The sequence below is a fragment of the Lipotes vexillifer genome, unplaced genomic scaffold (genome assembly GCF_000442215.2).
Source record: "Lipotes vexillifer unplaced genomic scaffold, Lipotes_vexillifer_v1.1 scaffold815, whole genome shotgun sequence".
In the NCBI taxonomy this organism is placed as follows: Eukaryota; Metazoa; Chordata; class Mammalia; order Artiodactyla; family Lipotidae; genus Lipotes; species Lipotes vexillifer.
Window position 1 is genome coordinate 1,302,369 of NW_006773723.1, and position 22,831 is coordinate 1,325,199.

Below are 22,831 nucleotides of genomic sequence, written 5' to 3' on the forward strand. Positions count from 1 at the left end.
CTGCTGAAGAAGCCACATACATGTAACAAAACATATCTTTGCAGTGGGTTTATTTTATGTGTAGGCAGGAGATGGGAGCAACGCTCAGGTGTCTCCCCCTTGAGAATGGCAATAAGAAGATAATCCTCTGAATATCCAACAGTGAGAAACATGTAACAGGTCAGAGAAGAAGAAAGCAATCGTACACTGGCAGATGGAGCCCAGGCAGGCTCAACTGATGCAAGGCTGAAGGTCTGACATGTCTGCTGGATGTGCCAATCAAGCAGGCGTGGAGGAGCAGCTCCTGGCAGAGAATCTGTAGCCTCGTTCAGGGGAACCGTGGTCCACAAACGAGTAGCAGCAGGCACGTCCCTGCAGGTTGCGTGAGGCGACTTGCTTCCCTTGCTCAGAATGCATGCTCAAGCAACTGGCTGATCGTCATTTGGCTTCCCGAGAACGTTTGCCTAAAGGGAGAGAACGACTGATAGTTATATTTCTTACTGTAAATTAAACTATTAACACTTAAAAAAACTATCAGTTTCTGTGAAATTGGTTAATGTGAGTTCGCTGTGAGATACAGTTCTACTTTCCATGTGCTGACATGCTTAGGTGTGTGAGCTGGCAAGTTTCCTTATCAGACACTGGATGCATCATATTTGCCAAGATGATACTCCTCGTATAAGTGGCCAACTGACCTTCCCCACATAGCCCTCAGCTCCACCATCAGACTTCTGCACCCAGCTGTCCAGTGTGGCGGCCACGAGCCACATGTGGAGACCGGGCACCTGAAACATGGCTGGTCCGAACCGAGACGTGCTGTAAGCATAAAATACATGCCAGATTTCAAAGACTTTGTAACAGAAAAAAGAACGTAAAACATCTCAATCGTTTTTTATAATGACTACATATTGAAATGATAAAATATTTTGGATATGTTGGAATAAATATTATTAAAATTAATTCCAGCTGTTTCTTTTTCCTTTCTTTAAAATGTGACTCCTTGGAAACTGACGATCACTGACTCGGCTCACACTGTATTTCTATCTGACATCACTCTTCTATGCAAATAATGACTATGTTTGAGTTCAAAGTTTTTACACGTATCCCTTCTAATGAAATGGGCTTGGGAGGATCCAGGAGAGGCCCAGTGGTACCTTTCTTACGCTCATACCAAAAGTAGTATTAAGTGGCCATTTCTTATTACTTGACTTTTAAAAGGCCAATACGAGTAGTATTTTAGTACCTGCGCGAAGGCCTGAGGTTCCCGCCGTGGGAACAAAGGGCTGTGGAGTCGAGAGGCTGGGCTCAGAGCCGACTTCTCCCGGCTGTTAGGACTCTGTCCACTACATCCCGGGCTCAGCTTGCTCACCCGTGAGGTGCAGGCAGCACAGGAGCCCGCAGGACTCTGCCTGCGCCCAGCTCTGCCTGAACAAACGTGTGGCGAGCGAATGCCGGAGCCGAGAAGCGAATTATTCTTTGCTTCCCTAGTAATTTAGCGTCGTGGTTTCCAACGGACTGACTTACAGGTAAATGTCAAAGATGAAAATGTGAAAAGATAGGTTTTTATTCGTCAAAAGTTAACAGCAACAGGCACGTATTAAAATGAGTATGGCAAAGCCTTTTACAAATGGCTTTACACTCAAGCTTTCTCCCAAGAAAATGACTGTTGCAACAAACTTGTAAACATAATAAACAGTCCTTTACAGTAACAAGGGAAATACAATTGAACTAAAAGAAAGCACCGGTTTCTCTTAAAACTAGATTACAGTTGTGCTTACTACACATAAAACATTTTAAAACAAATTACAAAAGTGGAATGTTGTAAGTTTAAAATTAGTCCTTAGATTTTGTCCTAGAAAACATCTGTTCACATCAAAAGGCCCATCAAAGGGTAACGTTTCATCAAAGGGGGAGGGACAAGAAAACAATGCACTTTTTTTCAAATCAAAACAAGAAGTTTGGTCACTTAGCTTTGTGCATAGTTTAAGGCATCTGGAGCGATCTGTCACAGCTGACCTCCCTTCCCCTCCCCACGTGTGGCTGCTCATTATGTCACATTCTAAAATAATAAATATAAGCTGACGTTCCCAATCCTTCCCACCTGGATAAATAGAACACATGCACAGTCACACATGCAGGAGCGTGCCCCACACACACATCCGCACACACACAACATACCTCTCACTCCCTGCAGCGAGAGGGACTTTAGTACCCTTGCTCTGAAGGACACACTTGCCCATCCCACTTTATTTCAGATTGGCAATACCCTGAGCTGATTATGGTGTTTTAAAACATTCCACCCTTTTCTTGCATGTGCAGGTCAAGTGTACATTAGTGAAAACAACATGCAACGTCTTCACTGCGGAATCATAATACAGCTAGGACACTGGGGTTCTGCCCCTCCCGCCCCAAATTAAAAACTAAGAGTTAAAAAAAATTGCATTGCCAAACAGCACTGGAGTGAAAGCTCGGCGGCACTCTAGGATAAATGCTCAGTTTCCAGTGCACAAAATAAAAGGATAGCAAATGGGAGGCTTTGGTGGCATCCAAAGAAGAAGAAAGGCAAACCGGGGGAAAGAGCTGCAGTTTAGGTCTGATCTTTAAAATTCTTAGTGGTTCCTTCAAAATCGTGCTCCAAGGCGGATTGAGAACCAGTATTTCAGAGTTGGTGTGTAAACATCGAGTCTGGCCAGAGGCGCAGAGGCTGGGCACTTCACATTTCCATTTTCTCCGAGAGAACTTAGTGGAAGGTACAGATACACACTGTTGCATCAGACGGGTTAAATTCCAAAGATTTCTGCTGAAGGCTTCGGTTCAAGTTTCATGATGCTTCGAGAAGCACGAGGGCCACCGCAAAACTTCCTGCAAAACTTTGTTATTCCCTTCGGTTTGCTCCCGCTGGGCTTTGCATATTCAAGGTTTCACACGAAAGCCAAATGCATATTGCTGTATGTTCGGGTCTTATAATTAAAAAGTGGGTTCAAATGATCCAACAGAGGAAATCCTGGAAATAAATAATGCTGGCGTCATTCACTTCCCTCGGCAGTCAAGAGTAAAGTTCTCTCACCTCAAGACCCCATTCACATTTCTAACGAGCTCCAGAGGCAGTCTGCCCACTGACTTGGCAGGGGGGGGGGGCCGGGGGGGCGGTTAGGATAACCGGTTCTCCTGAGGTAATAACTGTGAGTTCAGCTCCTCAAATGCAGCATCAGCGTCCTCGCTGCTGGACTGTTCTCGCTGCAGTCCCTTCCAGCTGGCTTTGTTCAGCCCCACGTGTCCGAGCATTGTCTGGGACAGCCTGGTGTTGGAGAACCGGGCCCATTCTGTGAACAGAGGCTCCACGAGATACGTCATAAAACCTGAGACAGTAAGAGAAAAGGTGTTAGTGGATGTTCTGCAACTTTACAACGTCGAGATAGTGTTTACTCTCTTAAGTCCTACTCCAATATTACCTCTTATTTTTCAAAAGATGTGTGTGTAGATTTACTTATCTTCTCTGAAGAATCTATTTAGGTAACTTAACTGAAACCTGAAGTAAAGGTGAACTGACAAACACAGCCCATCTCTTCTGACGACTCCTCTCAGCTGCACCAACCATATCCTTCTATTTCAGCAAACCCGCGGTGGCCCTCTCAACCCTGAGGAGCAGGGCACAGTGTGCCCAAGGCTATGGGGGTCCCCCCGGGGCTGCGGGTGACGAGGCCGGACTGAGGCGCAGCTGCCCTACGGTCCGGGCTGGCAATCGTCACACCTGGTCATGAGCACGGTGGGCCCGCTATGAATCTCAGGATTTATAAAGCCAAAACGCATGCCACAAAGTGTGAGTCTAAAACGAACAGAGGAGATTAGTTTAGACAATTAGGAAAGTGAACATCAAAAGTGTACCAGGGGGCCTACTTTACAGACACTTCCTACAGTCGATCTCCCTTAATTCAGTCAGAAGAGGAGAAGGCGTGGTCTCGGGCCTGTCTGCATCTCTGGGTTACACAGCACTCGAACCCACATTACAGCTGACTTAATACTACACAGTGTCTTACACAGGGTGAAAGAAGCCTCACTTTAACAATCAGATCACATCTATTAGGAGAAGCAAATAACACTGGACAGGAAAATGTACATTCAAATTCTATCACTGCTTGTTTAACAGTTTTAAAATTTTCTTCATCTCCAAAACCTTTTCTTTTCAGCAAAAGACCACATGGACCACAGACAACACAGGTTCCATTTAGCTAACAAAAGAAGTCTCACTGGAAATAAAGCACCCACTACTTTTAATCAGAAAAGTCATATACGGTCTGATGATTGAATTTTTTCAAGTGTACAGATTATGGTATCTGTAGTAGTAGTTACGATATTGGAAATAAGGCTTTCTTCCATTTCTTTTTTTAAAAAATTTATTTATTTTTGGCTGCGTTGGGTCTTCGTTGCTGCGCGTGGGCTTTCTCTAGTTGAGGTGAGCGGGGGCTACTCTTCGTTGCGGTGCACGGGCTTCTCATTGCGGTGGCTTCCCTTGTTGTGGAGCACGGGCTCTAGGTGCACGGGCTTCAGTAGTTATGGTATGCGGGCTTCAGAAGTTGTGGCTCATGGGCCCAGCCGCTCCATGACATGTGGGATCTTCCCGGACCAGCACTCGAACCCGTGTCCCCTGCACTGGCAGGCTGATTCTCAACCACTGCGCCACCAGGGAAGTCCTCCATTTCTTTCTTTCATCTCTTCCATCCCCTCCACACATGTTAACTGAGAACCTTCTAGATGCCAGGCACTGCTCTGGGGTGGGCACGGATAAGCAGTGGACAGACAGACAGACAAGATGTGCTCTCCACGAGTTACGTCTGGTGAGGAGAGAGAGGACACGGGAAAACGGCATCACTGCAGTCAGAGCGGAGCGGCTTCTGGCAGCCAAGCCACCCCCTCCGCTCCGGGTCAGGCTGAGCCAGAGCCCTGTCTTTTCCAGGTGCCACAGTCAGGTCGTGAGCAGCCGGAGTGTTGCACCCAAATGCAGAACCTTATTACCGCAGGTTTCACACAATCCATCTTCTTTGATTCTCCCACTGTCCCAACTGGTTGAGAGCTTCATCCTGCTTCTCACATCCAACAAATCAGCTCTCACTTCTGGCTCTATGGTACCTAGGATTCTTTTAGGTCTTAAGTACCTGATAACAATGCACGGGCCAGGGCCGCGGACACAGCCAGGTGGCAGGACGCTACTCGTGAGCTGCTCATCCACCCATGAACCCCCTTAACTGTCCCAGCCCATGCGCCTCTCTATCTCTTCTCCTCAGATACCGCAGGGCGCTGTGTCAATGCCTCACCCTTACCCGGTACGTGACAGGACCTAGTGTTCCTACCAAAGAAGAAAACCGTGTTAATTAAACACGACTTCTACCTACTGACCATATGCTTGGCTCCGAGTAACTGCTGCTGAGCACAGAGTTCATTCTAACCGTCCCCTGACTTACCCTAGGAAGAGGACCTCTGCAAGCCCCATTTTACCTAGGATTTGATGTCAGAAAGACCAACACCTGTTATCTGTATAAACTGGGCAAACTATGTGGAGAACAGCAGCAGCGCCTGTGCCCTAGGGGTGCCGTGAGGGGTCGGCCCACGTCAGCTGTCACCGCCTTCTACCTTATCCCTGCCCCCCGGGTGACCGGGTCCACAACTGCCTAACGCTGACAAGGTCAGAAACGACAGGAATGGCTTAAGGGATCTAGCTTCTTGTCCCTTTTAAAAATTGCAGGTTTTTAAACCTCATTTGCAATGTCTCTCGTGAATCAAGGGAGTAATGTGCTGAGGCACGAAGTAAGCTGGAGTGTGTGCACAAGCCACCCCCTGCCCTTCAACTCAGCCCCCTCTGCCCATATTTCAGCTGCTCTTCCGCATCCGAAGGTCATGCATGCCCTTGAGGACCAGGCCAGAGCAGACAGGCTTCTTGTCCCCTCATCCCCTCCCCTCCCGCCTCCCTCCCCTGCGCTCCTGGCCAGTCCCAGCTCCCGGGGGCCTCGGTGTCCCCGCGCTGTCCCCGCAGGCCTGGGCCTCACTCTCCTGCATCTCTACTGCTCCCTCTGCAGCCAGATCGTTACTACCCACTGCCTCCCCCGGAGGATCCTCTGCAACTGTTGTACAGTGTTAGAATTCTGTTTCTGAATTTCTGACCCTCCAGCACAGTCCGCTTTTCCGGGTATTAGCAATGCCACAGTATTGTGCTACCTTCCGAATTTCTAGAAACTTTCTCTCTCCAAAGTTTCTGGGCACACTTCACTATTGTCAACCGCGTCCTGAGAGGTCCTGCTCAGTATCAGCCACCAAAATTACGCCCGTCCCTCCATATCCTTCTGAGTGACCACCACTTGGCAATCCACCCACCACACCCCAAACCTGGCCCATCTTCCCTTGGCTCATCTACAACAAGCTGCACATTCTTGAATCACAGCCCCTTCATCGTGCTTTCTCTTACCGTCACAGTCCACTCAACAAGCAGTTCTCAAGTGACCCTGCCCCGAGGGGCAGCGCTGGCCTTGGGGACACACACCCCTCCAAAGGCCAGGTCGGCACCCGTGGAGCTGTGACGACAGGCATCCAGCGCCTCAAGAGGGGTGACGGCTGCCCGGAGAGAGTGAAAGGTGGCTTCTGGGGGTGACATCTGAGGTGGACCCTCAAGGAAAAGGAGGCTATTAGGCAGATGGGGGGCCTGGCGAGGCACAGAGTGAAGGAGCACCAGGGATTTGGGGAGCCCCAGGGAATCCCGAGTTGCTGTAGGTAAATGAGGGGGAAGGTGTTGGGGAGAAGACGGAAGAGACAATTGGAGGCCAGGTTGCAAGGGGCCTGTGTGAGGTGCTGAAGAGTGAGCTTCAACCAGCAGGCAGCGGTGAGAGAAAAGCCGGCAGTCGTGGAAGCCGGTCTTCCCATGACCGTCAGGCCCAGTGGTCCCAGAATGACACCAATGAGGCTCCCATGTGGGAAAATGATGCATTCTTTCCATTTTAGAACAGAAAGTTATTGCTACCTGCTCTGCTTTTTAGGAACTAAAATCAAATGAGAGTAAATTATAAAGCCAAAAAAAAGGAAAAACCAGAATAAAATTTCTTAAATTATTTAAAATTTAGAAATAAGCATAATTTTAATACTGATATTTCAGACGTACCCCTCTTCTTGGCAAACTTAAAATCAGTGGCATTTTAAAAACCACTTATATCTAAGTATGCATAGTTACCAATCTGGATGTTGGCAATAGATTCGGTCTGACGATCACAAAGTGGACTCACACCCAGATGATACTTTTTCTCTATGTCTCCTAGAAATGGAAAAAAGAATTCTTAATGCGGAATATACCTATTGGTTAAATATATAATGAAAGTCTTCATCTTACCTGTAAATTCCTTAGGAATAATGTAACACAATCCTCATGAGAGGATGCCTTCTAAATTAGCTCTTTTTTTTTTTTTTTTTGGAACATCTTTATTGGGGTATAATTGCTTTACAATGGTGTGTTAGTTTCTGCTTTATAGCAAAGTGAGCACAGGCTCCGGATGCGCAGGTTCAGCGGCCATGGCTCACGGGCCCAGCTGCTCCGCGGCATGTGGGATCTTCCCGGACCGGGTCACTAACCCGCGTCCCCCGCATCGGCAGGCGGACTCTCAACCACTGCGCCACCAGGGAAGCCCTAAATTAGCTCTTTTTTAAACTTTAAGTTATTCATACATACAAAAGGCTGCCAAGCCTACATCCTATTTTAAATGGAGAGGGTGGAAAACTTTTACTAGGTGTTATCCCAAGACTGTAATTCTGTCAGCATTTTAATTTAAAACTCAGATTTCTGAAAGGAAGGTGCATGGAACGAAGATCCTCAGTTCCTGTCTTTAAATCACAAAACATGTCTTACATGGTCATATGGCCACGCCCTCCACACAAGACAAGGATGGGGCAAGGGCAGGAAAATCTTTCTGTACAGAAAACCTTCCAGCCGGCCCCACGTCTAATTCATAAATGCCTACACACACATCAGATCATTTCAAAAGAGAACTGCTAATTTTCAAAACAGATGCTCAATTTGTACATTATTGGTTATATGTACATCTACTGTGAATCGTCACTAAAACCATCAGGCACCTTCTGCTAGACTCTGCAATTGTCTGAGTTATTTTATTCATATGATGCTAAAAAATGAACTGAATAGGTTATCACTCAATACTGTAACTTGCCTTGATGGAAGAACTCCTCTGTTACTTTTTCACTCCACTGCTTGCTTAATTCCCAGGTCCGACATGGGTTACAAATATCTGCACATTTCAAAGCCATCTAGCAAAAGGAAAATATGAAAGTTGTCTTAAGAAAAAAGGTAAAATTTCAGTTTTACTAAGCTTAACATACACTAATAGTGGGGAAAAGAACACCTTAGAAAAGAAAAAGAAAACGTTGCAACAGGAAATTCATTATCCTTTATACTGATTTTACGATACTATTAGTTGTAACAATCATTTTTGCAGAAACACTGAAAGCCTACTAAGCAAATCATACACGCTTGATAATTCTGGAGAGGCAAGCATAGGACTGCACTAACCAGAAAGCTACAAAGAAATCAGCCACTTCTCTCTCATTTTTTAGATATGAGAACTTATTAAAATGAAATGCTTTCCCTCAGGATTTAACCACTCAGAAGACTACACGAGAATATTTCATTTTTCTTCTAATAGTCATATGATTTGCTCTAGCAACAGAATCTTTCCAAGATCATTTTACCTGTAAAACCAAATGCCTATGCCTGATGTCTTCCAGACGTAAGTCGCCTTTGTCCAGATGGGCCCTAAACAAGGACAGGTACTCGTTCTGCCGGCTGATGTCCGTGGCCAGGATCAGAGCACCTATCTGAGCCTCCATCTGTTGTCTGGAATTAGAGAAACATAAAGAGAAATACAAGTCTTTCAACTAAATAGCTACTTCTTGATTATTTTTTCCTTAAGTCTTAACACTCAGAAAGCTTTACAGGGCCCTAAGATATTCTAACTGCCATTCAACTTTCAACCTACCAAAAAGATGGATTTAAAGAATGCATTTTAAAAACCTACTAAAATAATCAAAACTAAAACCAAGAGAGTTGGTAGGAAAATACCAATATGCAAACACTCCAAAAAGAATGCCTAAAGGTGGCATTATATGCCTAAGAAAGTCTACGTAAGATCGGCTGGGATGCAGTGAACAACTTTGGACTCTTTTTTGGTGCCTGAGATCTGAGAGGCAGAAGGGAGGGTCAGATGGAGGAAGAACAGCACATTCTCACTGACTTCTGCAGATTTTTGAAGATGTCTGACTGAAACCTGATGAAGTTCCACCAATTTAATAAAGTTTAGACTCAACTATACTTTCAGGGCCAAATTCAAGAATTATCCAGATTTTCTGGAAGGGAAAAGGTAACATGTTAATACAAATAACAAATACATTATATCATTTAAAAAACCGCCTCAAAAACAAATACCGTATGCTAGTGCATGCATATGGAATCTAAAAAAACTGTACTGATGAACCTAGTGGCAGGGCAGGAATAAAGATGCAGACATAGAGAACGGACTTCAGGACACAGCTGGGGAAAGGGAAGCTGGGACGAAGCGAGAGAGTGGCATGGACATATATACACTACCAAACGTAAAATAGGTAGCCAGTGGGAAGCAGCCCCATAGCACAGGGAGATCAGCTCGGTACTTTGTGTGCACCTAGAGGAGTGGGATAGGGAGGGTGGGAGGGAGGCTCAAGAGGGAGGGGATACGGGAACAGATGTATACATACAGCTGATTCACTCTGTTATACAACAGAAACTAACACACCATTGTAAAGCAATTATACGCCAATAAAGGTATTAAAAAAAAATACTGTTTCAAGTCAAATAAGAGAAATGTTTAAAAATTCCTTCTGTTTCAATGGGCCATCACAAACATTATCTCTGTATAATGATCACTAAAGAGCAGTCAATAGATTAAAAGGCTCTGAAGATGGTTTTTTGGAGACCCTAGTCCGCCATCTTCTTGGTCTGCCGACTTTCCGAATAAAGTTGTATTCCTTGCTTCAAAAAAATATAAAATAAAAAAATAAAAGGCTCACAGTATTGAACGGTAAATAAAACAAACCCTAAGCAAACATAAAAGAATGCTATTATGCAGTATTCCTTACTTTCAGTTTTTATTTGTATTAAAATATGAGAATTCAACAGGGTTAATCATCAAATGCAAAACATGATAGAAAGGGAATAATGAAGCAAACAGTTTAATTTGCCTTAGTCAAGAAAAAGAGAACTTATATATACAAACACTGTGTGGTTTAAGCAGTTTTTATATTTGTACTATGACAAGAAACAATTTTACTTACCGCAAGTACTGTCATAACTCCAAATGGTATCCCCGAATACAGACTGACAAAAATAAAAAGTCGAGCTTTTTTCTCACGGACATTACCAAAAACATTTTTGTTTTTTTATGAAGTTGTTTTAAATTGTGAAAGGGAGAAAGGGAAGAACAATGACAGTAACTTAAATCTTGATACCCAAATGTATTTTTATGTCTCACCTTTTTTCTAGAAGTAGGTGGTTTATATCCACTGACATGGTTTTCCTAAGTGCACCTTCTCTTGGTGAGGCATCTTTAAAAGCTTCAGTGTGTGGACCAATGACATGAGATTTTGTTGACCACCACCATCATTATCATATTGGGCTCATTTACATTAATGCTTTTTATTAGCCTTTCAAGTGGCCTGCTCAACATCAAATGATATTTTCTAAAAAAAATGTAGTATTTTCTGTTCTTTCAATTCATTATTTTATCCTATAACTCTAGCAGTGACTCTAGGACTATGTTGTTGAGGATACAAAGCATTCTTTTCACGTCTTATCGGTTTTGAAAACTTCCTGGAACAGATTTTAATGAATCTATTTCTTATACAGATTGTTTACTTTCTATCCAATTTACCTTTACAGCGAGAACTTACGGTTTTATTCAAAAGAGCATAAAATGGAAATATGTAATACCATTTACATAAATAAGCAGTAAACCATGACTGAGCCATTGTGTATTTGGAGTGGATTTTATAGTATCTATGAGTGATCCTTCATAAAAATTCACTGAAAAAAAAATTACTACTGACTGTATTTCAGAACAGGTTTAAATTATTAAAATTTTGATGTAAATTTGTAAAATAAGATAATTTACCCGAAAATTGTGAAACACCTGAATATAACAACATAATTTTAAAAACTTTATACGGTTGAAAAACAATGCAACTTAATTTCTACAGTTCATAACTAATTAATTTTGTCTTAGTCCAGCCTACCTGCTTTCTAATGGCATATGTGAGAATAAACCGGATTCTCTCAATAAACCCACTGCAGATCTCCAGTGGTGATTTTCCAGTACTGAGGTATTCTACAAAAAGAAAAGGGCATATCTGAGTAAATGATAAGTCTTTTTCTGAACATAAAGAATTATTTGTAAGTAATATTAATCTGATTAAAATCTGAACATTCATTGAGAATTTATTTACTCCTTTCACTTCTTTAAACATGACACATTTTCTATCTAGAATGCAAGAATATTAAATTTTGAGGATAAGATTGCACTAACCTTGTATAAAGTTGCCAAGTAATGGTTAGTTTTAATAAGGAAAGGTTGATTAACACCTGGATGATCCAGATCATGAGTGGCAGCTGCAATTAAGCTCAGCAAGACGTCCCAAGGAGTTACAGAATTGGCAAGCTGGAGTGCGGCAAGGAATAACTGATTACAGACATATCTGAAACACACTCTGCGCCATTACAAGTAGCTGTTCTAAATTAGCCTCGACTGAGTGTCAGCGGTCTCCTCCCGCCATGTTTCTCAGACCACTCATCCAGGCCACGGAGTGCCTGCCAGCAGCTGGTCTCCTCACGCCCCTGGCGGCAGGCGTGGTATAATGGTGTCCCTGCCCACGTGGAGTTCATGGATGCAGCTCATCCTTCATTGGAAACTAGCATAATTAAGATGACAGCTAAAGTATAAACCACCTTTTTGAGAAATAAAAGTTTTCAAACAACAGAGATTTGAGTATTTCTGTTACTGTAGTCAGAGAAGGCCTATGAGGTTTTAAAAACATTTTTATCATGGTGAGAACACTTAAGGTGAGATCTACCCTTTTAACAGACGTTTAAGTGTACAATACTGAAAACCTATGACTGAGCGTGTGGGTTTATCAATAAATTGGTTACTGGGTTTCAATCAAGAATCCAAATCCAAGGTTACTTCTGAGGTCCCAAATGTTGACGGAAGCTACTGAGTAATCACGGAGCGCAAGTTTATGTCAAGTTGGTAATGAAATCCTCTCCCCATGGATGGACAGTTCAGAACAGCATACACAGTGTATTCATCTCAGGAAAAGCCATCCTGTACACTAGCCATTATAATTTTACTCTCAACAGTCATTTACTATTCTTGATAAAATAATCACAATAAATAAGCTTATTTACCTGACTGAAGTTTTCAACGACAAAAAACGCTCACCTGGAGTGTGTCGCACCTGCTTTTCATGAACCGCCTCTCACTTCCCGGAAAGCTTCTACTCACCCTTTAAGGCCCAGCTCCACCAGCGCCTCCCCAGCCCACCTCCGTTCTCCGCCTGCAGCCCAGCCCTCGCCCAGCCCCAGCCCACAAATGACTGACTGCGTTCTTGCAGCACATTTCACATCCTGCCACACTAACACTGCCAGAGCGCAGCGTGCCAGAGCGCAGCTTTACACTGGGGCAGTGCTCTCTAAACGTGTAGGGTCCTGTGCCCTAACAGTAGAAAAGTATTCTGAGCATAGGCCACCCATATAGGTATACTTACTTACAGATTACAACACAGAGCCAACCCATATTGCATGTGATAAAACACGGATGAAAACTGAAAAGTTTTAAAATATGAGATAAAAAAATTTTTGATTCAAATTCTAGTATATTCTTTCTATGCCAGAATGGATTTTTTTTCCATCCCCTGTGCCAAGTTCATCTTGGTCTGAAAAAAACCACTGTCGGAGGGCCTGAATCCACTAAAATAGTGTAAGCTGTTTGAGGGCAGAGAATGTAAATTATTTATTGTTGTATTACCTGTAAACGGTATGTAGAGAAACTCAATGAATGGGGAGAAGATGGTGAAGACAATTATTTCCTCTTTAGGACACAGGTAAAAGCATTAAGAAAAAATTAAAAGATTTTAGAAGTGCTGCTTGGACTTCCCTGGTGGCACAGTGGTTACAAATCCACCTGCCAATGCAGGGGACACGGGTTCGAGCCCCGGTCCGGGAAGATCCCACATGTCACGGAGCAACTAAGTAAGCCCCGTGTGCCACAGCTACTGAGCCTGCGCTCTAGAGCCCGTGTGCCACAACTATTGAGCCCACATGCCACAACTACTAAAGCCCACGTGCCTAGAGCCTGTGCTCCGCGACAAGAGAAGCCACTTTAACGAGAGGTCTGTGCACCACAAGGAAGAGTAGCCCCTGCTCGCCTCAACTAGAGAAAGCCTGCGCGCAGCAACGAAGACCCAACGCAGCCAAAAATAAACAACAATAAAAAAAACCCAATAACAGCACCAATCCATAAAATAAAAGTTGGTGTTTAAACAAACAAATGGAAGAAGGTTTCCCACTGAACACTGTATATAGGGCTTTCTCTTCACGGTCCCCTCTGCACCTGCATTCTTCTCCGTGGCTGTCTCCTTCTCAAACACTGCCTCTCGGTTTATATGGTTCCCGACCGTCTGTCTGAAGTTGTGAGCTCTCGCCAGCCACCCAGTCACTCCCCAGCACATCACCCTATTCATGTGACTTCACAGCAGCACTTACCACAGTAGAGGTCAAAGTTCTGTTTATCTGTTTAAAGACTGCCCCCCTGCCCCCCACCGGGAGGGCAACTTTTTGAAGGCCAGGGACCTTTCCTGTCTTGTTTACCACTGGATTCTTAGCGCCAGGAAAAACGGACAGAACAAATGAATGAACACACTCGACAATGCGATGCCATGTAAAGGACCGGGAAGTAAAAGAGGTACCGTCAACTCTGAGTGACTCTATTTCTATTTTCTTATCTCTATGATAAGGGAGGAGGGAACTGCTGTATTTTAAATCTTAGTGATTTTATCTGTATCCTTAACTGAAGCTTTGACTGAAGAGTTCACTGAGTATGTTAATGATGGAAAGTGTTTAAAATAAGAATGATCAGAGCTACATAGGCAAAAAGTGTTTAAAACTAGTGTTGCCAGAGCTGCATGGGTAAGACAGTGTCTGCACCACATTCGCCCTGCACTCTCTGCCCCTCTGGTCCTGCTGGGTGCCGGCGCTCCCCAGCCCTGGCTTCGGGCTGGGCGTGGCCAGCCAGCGGGTGAGGCCTTCACAGCCCCAGTGGACTAGGTTTATCTCCTCTGTGTCCCACGGGGCACTTAGCTCCATCATTCCACTTCCCTGGCTGTATGGTGATTACTTACCAATTTCTCCCGCAAGACTGTTCAACAGAGACACTTTCGGCTTGGCCCAATGCTTGTTTTAAACTTTAATTAAAAAATTGGGGTGCATGGGAGTATTCATTTATCAAAACTACACACATAAAATGTATGCATTTTACTACTGCATATAAATGATGCCACAATAAAGTTAATTATTTTTTTTAAGTCATAATATACTTTAAAAATTGGGGTACTTTCACATACTCCACATCTCTTGAAAAATCAGGAGACTGGCAACCACATGGCTATATTCTCAGAGTTGGCATCAACTAGCACCAACTGGCTCAGTCAGCCTCCTTCCCTCCCAACATCCGGCTAAGATCCCTGGGGGGGCGAGTTTAGAAGTAGGGCTAAGGGTGGCAGATGTAACTTTACAGCCTCCAGGAACAGGAAACGCCCATGGGCAAACACGGCTTCCATTAACATCTACAGCTGGTGGTCCCCAACTCTGGTTTCTCTGCTATGCTTCAGACTCCTTTCCAACTCTCTACTAGACACCTGCATTCGGATATGGCGCGAATACATTTAACCGCACGTGCCCACAATGGAGCTCATCATCTCTGCCAGCCCTCCCTCCCTTTCGACATTCTCTCCCTCACAGCGACTCCCACCTGCTACTCAGCTGCCGGGGACAGTCTCCACTGACTCCTCTCCCTATTTCACTCCCCTAGATGCATCCAGACACCACATCCTCCATGTTCTGATTCCCAAGAGATCTCACCAAGCGTCTGCCTCTCTCCTGCCCCAAGGCTATCGAAACAGCTCCTGACAGGCAGCGTGCATGTTTCTGGTCTTGTCTGAGTTATTCTCCCCCCACAGCCAGGATAGCTTTGTAAAGTCTCCTGCTTCCCTTCCGTAGCTCCCTATTCATCACGGGATCTGACGAGTGTCATCCCTGCCCTCGTGGAGCTCAGCGTAAACGCCAGGTGACTTGACATGTGTGGCCAGGCCGTACGGCCTGACGCTCACTTGGGCTTCTCCAGCCTCATTCTCGACAATCACCCCAGCTCTCTAGCTGTCAACTTACAAATACAGCCACACCTGGAAACCTGATCCAGCTACATCTCATTCTTGTGAAGGAAGCTTCTGATTTTAAGTCTGATTAAATCATTAACTTAAGGAAAAGTATTTGAAATTAAATCAATGGCATTTTCTCAGGATTTTCACTGACTGTAAATGCCAACACCTCACCTTAGGTTCTTTTAGGTAACAGTGCATGGCCTGAGTAACATCTGCAGCGTGGACTGCATTGTGGTAAGGGTTTTGACTGTGGTAATCTTCCTGGATCATAACTGCGTCAAAGAAAAGAAAAAAGACCTCAGATTTAACTGCAAACAGGAGGCATGTACAAATACAAAAACTTCAACAATTATGCATTCTCCACTTACCCTTCTCACGTGGCTATCAGCTAATTGTTCCGATTCGGGGAGATGATAATCACTTATCATAACTCACATGTATACCCAAGGCATCAACACCACTTTGACTCTTGTTTGAGACTCTTTAAATGGCATGAAGGTATTCATGTCAAAATTATAAAATTATTTTTTCCTTTTTTTCTCTTTTAAAATGTCAATCTATCATTGTGCCACACTCCTCTGACTTTTTTTTTTTTAGTTTAAAAAGAGTTTCTCAGTTTAATAAAAACTGTACAATTCATTCAACAAATACTCATTGTAGTAGATACTGTTCTAGGAACTAGGAATTCATCAGAAGACAAAAATCTTTATGAGGCTAAAATAATACAGATCTTGGGGAATGTGAACACGATCCTTGGGATACTCCATCAGTGAGGTGAGTTTCAGATCTGCAATTAGTTTTTCAGTAGTAGGGAAGGATGATCTGTTAATCCTGCTTTCTCTGCTCAGTGTCTGTATTATGCTACCATGAAAAAGTAGACTAGGATGAGGGGGTAGAGCCGTCCCCACTGCCACCAAACCTGCACTGTGGCCCTCACAGCCTAACACTCAATCCAGTGATCTCCAGGTATGGTGAGCCAACCCCAAGGTGGTGAGCTAGGACTCACTGGTGAGAGGTGAAGAGCATTAGAATTCTGTATTTACTTTGATCCCATCCTTTAAAATAGTTTTCTAAATACCCGTATTAATATCTATTTATGTGTTCTATAACAGATATTAGTACAGTACTGCAGGCATACAATTTGTAAATGAATATGCATTAGAAGTTTCTCAACGTCTTAGGTAATACATTTATCTTAGTTTGCTAATTAAGAGGAAAGAAAATATTATCACCTTCGTTACAAAAGTAAGAATCTTCATGCTAGTTCTCTTCTAACGTGTTTCTTTATTCGGTGAAGGCTCTAATTTTCTCCTAGCACAGTGCTCTTAAATACCACCCTGCACATTAAAACACGTTCAAAATAGTCTCTGACGTTCACTGTCGAGGTTTCTGGGATCAGAAAAAGAGGAGACCCGAGTGCAATGTACCTGGATCTTTTACGGTTTTAGCCTTCAAAAAGTTAGGAAAGGACAGAAACTGTGTCATCTTTGTGAGAAAGCCAGGGCTGACGTGGGAGACTGACAGCACAGCTGACCCAGCCCCCAGCGGCACTGGGCCTTCGCAGCTTCCCCACTCAGAGGTGTGCCCCCCCCCCTCCACCTGACGGGCTCTGGCCACTGTGATGCGGCGGACAGCAAGGCGGGCTAGTGTCCGGGCTGGGCTCGGGGGTCTGGATGTGCCAGCGCTCTCCTGCCAACTGGCCACTGCTCTCTGAACAAGCTTGGCTTGTTGTAAAATAATTCTTTTTCCTTTTTTGTTTTTAAAGTGGCTCTATTACGGTGCCAAACTCCTCTGCCTCCTTTTAATTTAACAGGAGATCACGTAGAGCTGAGCCGGGCCAGGCCCGGCATCCCAGCTGAGGCCCACGACGCCGCAGTGCAGCTCACTGGGTGTCAAGGGCAGTGGCACAGACAAGCTCAGCCAGGCCAGAAGCAGCGCTCCACAGCCCTGCAGACTCGGGGCTAAATAAATGTGTTTTTTTTAAGCCACTAACTTTGGGGTGATTAGTTTTAGAGCAACAGCTGATGTAATTGAGAGAAAAGTTAAACAAGTAGCAGTATAAATCTTATTACTGTTAAATGGGTTAGAATCACTTACCTAAAAATCTACGAAGTTTCATCATATCTAAATGGAAGTACTCAATTAATCCATGAAGACTAAATAAATGAAAGGTTAAACTTACTAGACTATTTCCTACAAAGGAAGAAGAGGAGATATTAGCGGGATACAAGCTAATGTAACCACACTGTGCTTCCAAATATAGGTTTGAATATAAAACATAACGAGTACTAAGTCCTACTTTTTGTCTATCTAAAATTTACAACTTATTTTAATTTTACCAGTTTAGAACTTTAAATATCACATGTTCTTTCTATTCTAAGAAAAAAAGATGCTTTGGTTTTATTTTTCCAAAACCAAACAACTGGAAGATAAACATTTTTGAATAGATGAGTTTGTTTTTTTTTAAAGACACCAAAATAATTAGAATTGATAGAAAACTTTGAAAATTGTCCACACTGAATAAGTTTAATTCAATTTCCCAAAGCACCTAAAACATGTGCACTTACCTCCTCATAACCATCCCTCCACCACGCTGCTCTGAATGGGGGTGTCCCAGAGCAAAGCGCCTTGGCTGCACATGCTATGTTATTTAACAATTAAACAGACTGTAGGTTTTAAAGGTGTGTGAGCTCATAAATTACTGCCAGCGTTCAGACAATAACGATAACATAAACATGATTCCGGTATTCTCGAAAAAAATCTATGATTCTTACAAACATGTAAAAGAGACCCAACTAGTCCCACAATGAAAATTTGTAGTAATAATATTTATGGAGAATTACAAAGAACTATCAGGCTAAACTAATTATCCGAAACTGCCTGAACAACTGTTTAGAAGCCCACAGATGAGGAAAAAAGTAAACTAACTGGAACAAGGTTTGCATAAGCAACACTGGGAAGGATGTGGCAACCAAGAGAGTCTTCCTAAAAACCATCCGACACATCACCTTCAAACAGAAAGAAAAAACCATTTCAAATCTTTTACCTTTAAGGAGTTAAATGTAAAAATGCATTCAAATCCTAGTGACACTCTACTGGTACAAACATGAGCCCATGTGGTCTAGAATCATTTGTGAAGAAGTGAGCTATGTTTCTGTTATAACCACTGTAACAACCAACTTTTCTTAGGGCATATACAGAGATATTTCAGAATGTATATTCAAAACACAATCTGGTTTTAAAAAATGGGCAGAGAATCTGAATAGATATTTTTCCAAAGAAGACATACAAATGGCCAACAGGTACAAGAAAAGCTGGTCAGCATCACTAATCCTCAGGGAAATGCAAATTAAAACCACAATGAGATATCAACTCACACCTGTCAGAATGGCTATTATCAAAAAGACAAGAGATAACAAGTGTTAGCTAGGATGTGAGGCAAAGGGAACCCTTGGTGCACTGTTGGTGGGACTGTAAACTGGTGCAGCCACTATGGAGAACCATGGAGGCTCCTCAAGAAATTTAAAGTAGAACTACCTTATGATCCAGCAATCCCACTTGCTGGTATATATCTGAAGGAGATGGAATCACTATCTCAAAGAGATACCTGCATCCCCATCTTCACTGAAGCATTATTTACAGCAGCCAAGACATGGAATCAACCTAAGGGCCTATCGATGGACGAACAGATAAAGAAATCGTGGTGTATATGCAGTGGAATATTACCCAGCCGTAAGAAAGACGGAAATCTTGCCATATGCGACAACATAGATGGAGTTTGAGGGAACTGTGCTAAGTGAAGTAAGTCAGACAGAGAAAGATAAATGCTGTATAATCTCACTTATATGTGGAATCTAAAACAAAAACAAGAAAATCTTGAGCTCACAGATACAGAGAACAGACCGGCGGTTGGTTGTCAGAGGTGGGGCAAGGGGACAAAATGGGTGCATTGTGTATTTGAATGCTGCTGAGAGAAGGTCTTAAAAATTCTCATCATAATGAATAAAACCATGACTATGTATGCTGACGGATGTTAACTAGACCCCCTGTGGCAATTATTTTGCAGTACATACAAATAGCAGATCATTACACTGTATGTTTGAAGCTAACATAATGTTATATGCCAATTATGTCTCAATTTAAAAAAAAGAATGTATATTTATTCTGTATATTTAGGTAATCACAGGATTCTCCCCAAATTGTTTCCCAAACCTAATGAAATAAATTACCAATTTCTAGGATCTAGAATAAGTTTTAAGAAAGCTGCAATCAAATGGTAAAATACCCTCATCTGGAATTCAGGCAAATGGCATTAAGAAACGCATGTTAATGTCCTGCACCAAGAACCCTAGGGGAATCTGACAAGAACCAATCTAACGAAGTGTACCACCCATATCAAAATGAAAAACGGTATATGCGACATTTTTTCTCATTTTCAGTTTATAAGATACCAACTGACTTAATACCAGTAAATAAGAACACAAAGCAAGTGATGATGCTTAGCTGATATGTTAAACAAGAAACAGGCGTAGAACAAGTTATTTTACATGAGAATGGAAACACCTTCTTGGAAAAAAGTTACCCTTTCTATAAAGATACATGAAAGGACGGATCTGCCTAAGGTGTTACGGCTCTCGACAGGTTTTAGGATGTGATTCTCTTCAATACTTGGGAGCTGGCAGGACTGGGCTACAGCTATAACACAGGCCTGGCATCGAGGGTCCTCATGCGCCAGGTGACTTTTGGGGGAGACAAGCCCTATCTTGCTATCTGATGTAACCTAACTCATCCCTGCAAAGGCAGCATCAAATGTATCCTCTACCAGATAGTAACTACTTTCCGCTTTGCAGTGGACAAGCTGGGAATCAGAGTTTTGTTTCTTCCCTGCCCTCCTCACAGTATCATTTGGGAAATCATCAGAGGAAGAAACACAGAACACACCGGATCGACAGCAAGAAGGGAAAACTATATACTTGGATACTATGTACGTATATCATCCAGAATTCATTTCAGGCTAAGCAGCTTTGAAAGGAAAGCAGATCCAATTCAATAATGCAAGTTAAAGGAATTTTCTCCTGCCCACTTGTTTCCCAATAATATCTCTTCATGTACAGAATTCCTGTAACTTTTGGGTGACTGTAGTGAACTGAACATAGATATCACCATCTGTAAAAGCACAGGTGGGTGGCTAACCATGGGTCGTTTCTACTAACCCCTAACAACTCCAAGAAGAAACCATTCGGCCACCTTCTCCACAAAAAAGGAGTGAGATGATTAAAGGAAAGCCAAGTGCTAAGTTAACTGATGTAGACTAGTGGCTATTACTTCTGCCCATGCTGCACTGTCACCCTCATTCCACTTTTATCACCACGCCCCCTGACTGGCAGGTATGTTCTTTTTAAAAATAAAATCTAGAGAAAAACAATCAACTATTTCAGTGGGTGACAAGTGTCCCAGGAGACTAAGAATAGGCTATGAGCTCTTAGTGTTTATGTGAGGCTAGACCTTGAAGGTGTTAAGGGCAGCACTGTCTTATCTATGTTTATCCTGAGATAATGACTAAAGTAATATTTGTGTTGCATTAGGAAAGGGGAGCTTCCCAGATCTAGAAGAAGCTGAGGCACCTATATTTTCAAAAAGGGGATGGCTGCAAGGAAGGACAGCTGATATTAAGAGCCTCTGATAGGCCTAAATGATATTAGAGCCTTTTCTGTGTGGACAGGCCCAAGTGGGGGCAGGGAGAGGAACAGACACTAGTCACCAGAGGGCAAAAGAGAGGTGAGTAGGAACAGAAAAGGGGGAAAAACAAAAGGCAGGGAAGCGGGAGGGAGGCTCCACCACTGAGGAGAACTTTACTGTCTTTACACTTGTGCCTGGGTCGCTCCAGTTTATTTTCGGTCAGCAGTCCACAGACAACTAGAAGGTGATCACAAAGGTATCCTCACTATGCCTGGCCATACAGCTCAGAGCGAATGATGTAGTGATACTAAAAAGCTAGACCCATGCTATTCTCAAGATGAATACAGTTCTATTTGCTTGTCCATTTCCTATATTTGGCTTTCTTAGGAAAGGAGCTTTATTCCAAAGTAAAATAAGAAAAAGAAAGTGATTTCAAAGTATAGCAGTGAATCACATATTTATTTCATTCTCAACCATCAGAACTGACTTCCTCTCAGTGAACTTTCCACTCTGCTTCATTTAAAACATATTAAGGCAAAAGGGGCAAAGACTAGTTGGACAACAGGTACCACCTTTTTTTTTGCGGTACACGGGCCTCTCACTGTTGTGGCCTCTCCCATTGAGGAGCACAGGCTCCAGACGCGCAGGCTCAGCGGCCATGGCTCACGGGCCCAGCCGCTCTGCGGCATGTGGGATCTTCCCGGACCAGGGCACAAACCCCTGTCCCCTGCATCAGCAGGCAGACTCTCAACCACTGCACCACCAGGGAAGCCCACCTTTTTTTTTTTTAATGCCAAAAAGTTTACACTACATAAAGAATGATTCTCAAAGGGAATTCTGTTCCCATTCCCAAACAGAATAAAGAAAAATGAACCCTTCCCGCAAAGCAAAACAAGACTCAGAAAGAGGTAAACAGATCAGAATCACCTGTCTTGGGGCTTCCCTGGTGGCGCAGTGGTTGAGAGTCTGCCTGCTAATGCAGGGGACATGGGTTCGAGACCTGGTCTGGGAGGATCCCACATGCTGTGGAGCAACTAGGCCCGGGAGCCACAACTACTGAGCCTGAGCATCTGGAGCCTGTGCTCCGCAACAAGAGAGGCCGCGATAGTGAGAGGCCCACGCACTGCGATGAAGAGTGGCCCCCACTTGCCACAACTAGAGAAAGCCCTCGCACAGAAACGAAGACGCGCAACACAGCAAAAATAAATTAATAAACTCCTACCCCCAACATCTAAAAAAAATATATATAAGAATCACCGGTCTTTTTCAAAGTACTCATACTTTCCGTAGATTCTGATACACCCCCTCAAGAAGCCACGAGCTCTTCCCAACCCACCCGACCCCGCCATGGAGAAGCAATGCCAGAAGGAACCACTGTTGATCATTAACACGCCATCTCTCAAGTGAGCAGAGAAAGGAAAGCCTAGGAGCCAGAGCTGGAAGAAAAGCCATCTCTCAAAAGGTCATTAATCTACCACATATCTGGGGCTATCAAAACTGGAATACAAGATCAGAGGATGTCACTGTGACTACAGTACAAAAGAAACCAAAAAAAAAAGAACGAGGAGATAGCGATGTTCACCCTGGGTTATTAACATCAGTAGCATTAATAAGGGACGCCCAAGTGATGATGACAGTGGTTACTTTTGATTACTACTAGAGT

At 43.4% G+C, this 22,831-nt stretch overlaps 1 protein-coding gene across 2 annotated transcripts in view; it reads right to left on the reverse strand.

Moving 5' to 3' along the window:
- Window positions 1–2,581: 2,581 nt before the first annotated feature.
- PDE7A (phosphodiesterase 7A) overlaps window positions 2,582–22,831 on the reverse strand; it is a 112,192-nt gene continuing 91,942 nt past the window's right edge. Inside the window, exons 6-13 of one of the 2 annotated variants that reach the window (XM_007448469.1) lie at window positions 17,587–17,682; window positions 15,661–15,761; window positions 11,583–11,714; window positions 11,293–11,384; window positions 8,719–8,863; window positions 8,181–8,277; window positions 7,193–7,273; window positions 2,582–3,338 (exon numbers count right to left, since the gene is read on the reverse strand). In XM_007448469.1, coding sequence (XP_007448531.1) covers window positions 3,130–3,338; window positions 7,193–7,273; window positions 8,181–8,277; window positions 8,719–8,863; window positions 11,293–11,384; window positions 11,583–11,714; window positions 15,661–15,761; window positions 17,587–17,682 — 953 coding nt within the window. In that variant the 3' untranslated portion in view covers window positions 2,582–3,129. The remainder of the gene's footprint in view (window positions 3,339–7,192; window positions 7,274–8,180; window positions 8,278–8,718; window positions 8,864–11,292; window positions 11,385–11,582; window positions 11,715–15,660; window positions 15,762–17,586; window positions 17,683–22,831) is intronic. The other variant, XM_007448470.1, reaches the window with a different exon arrangement.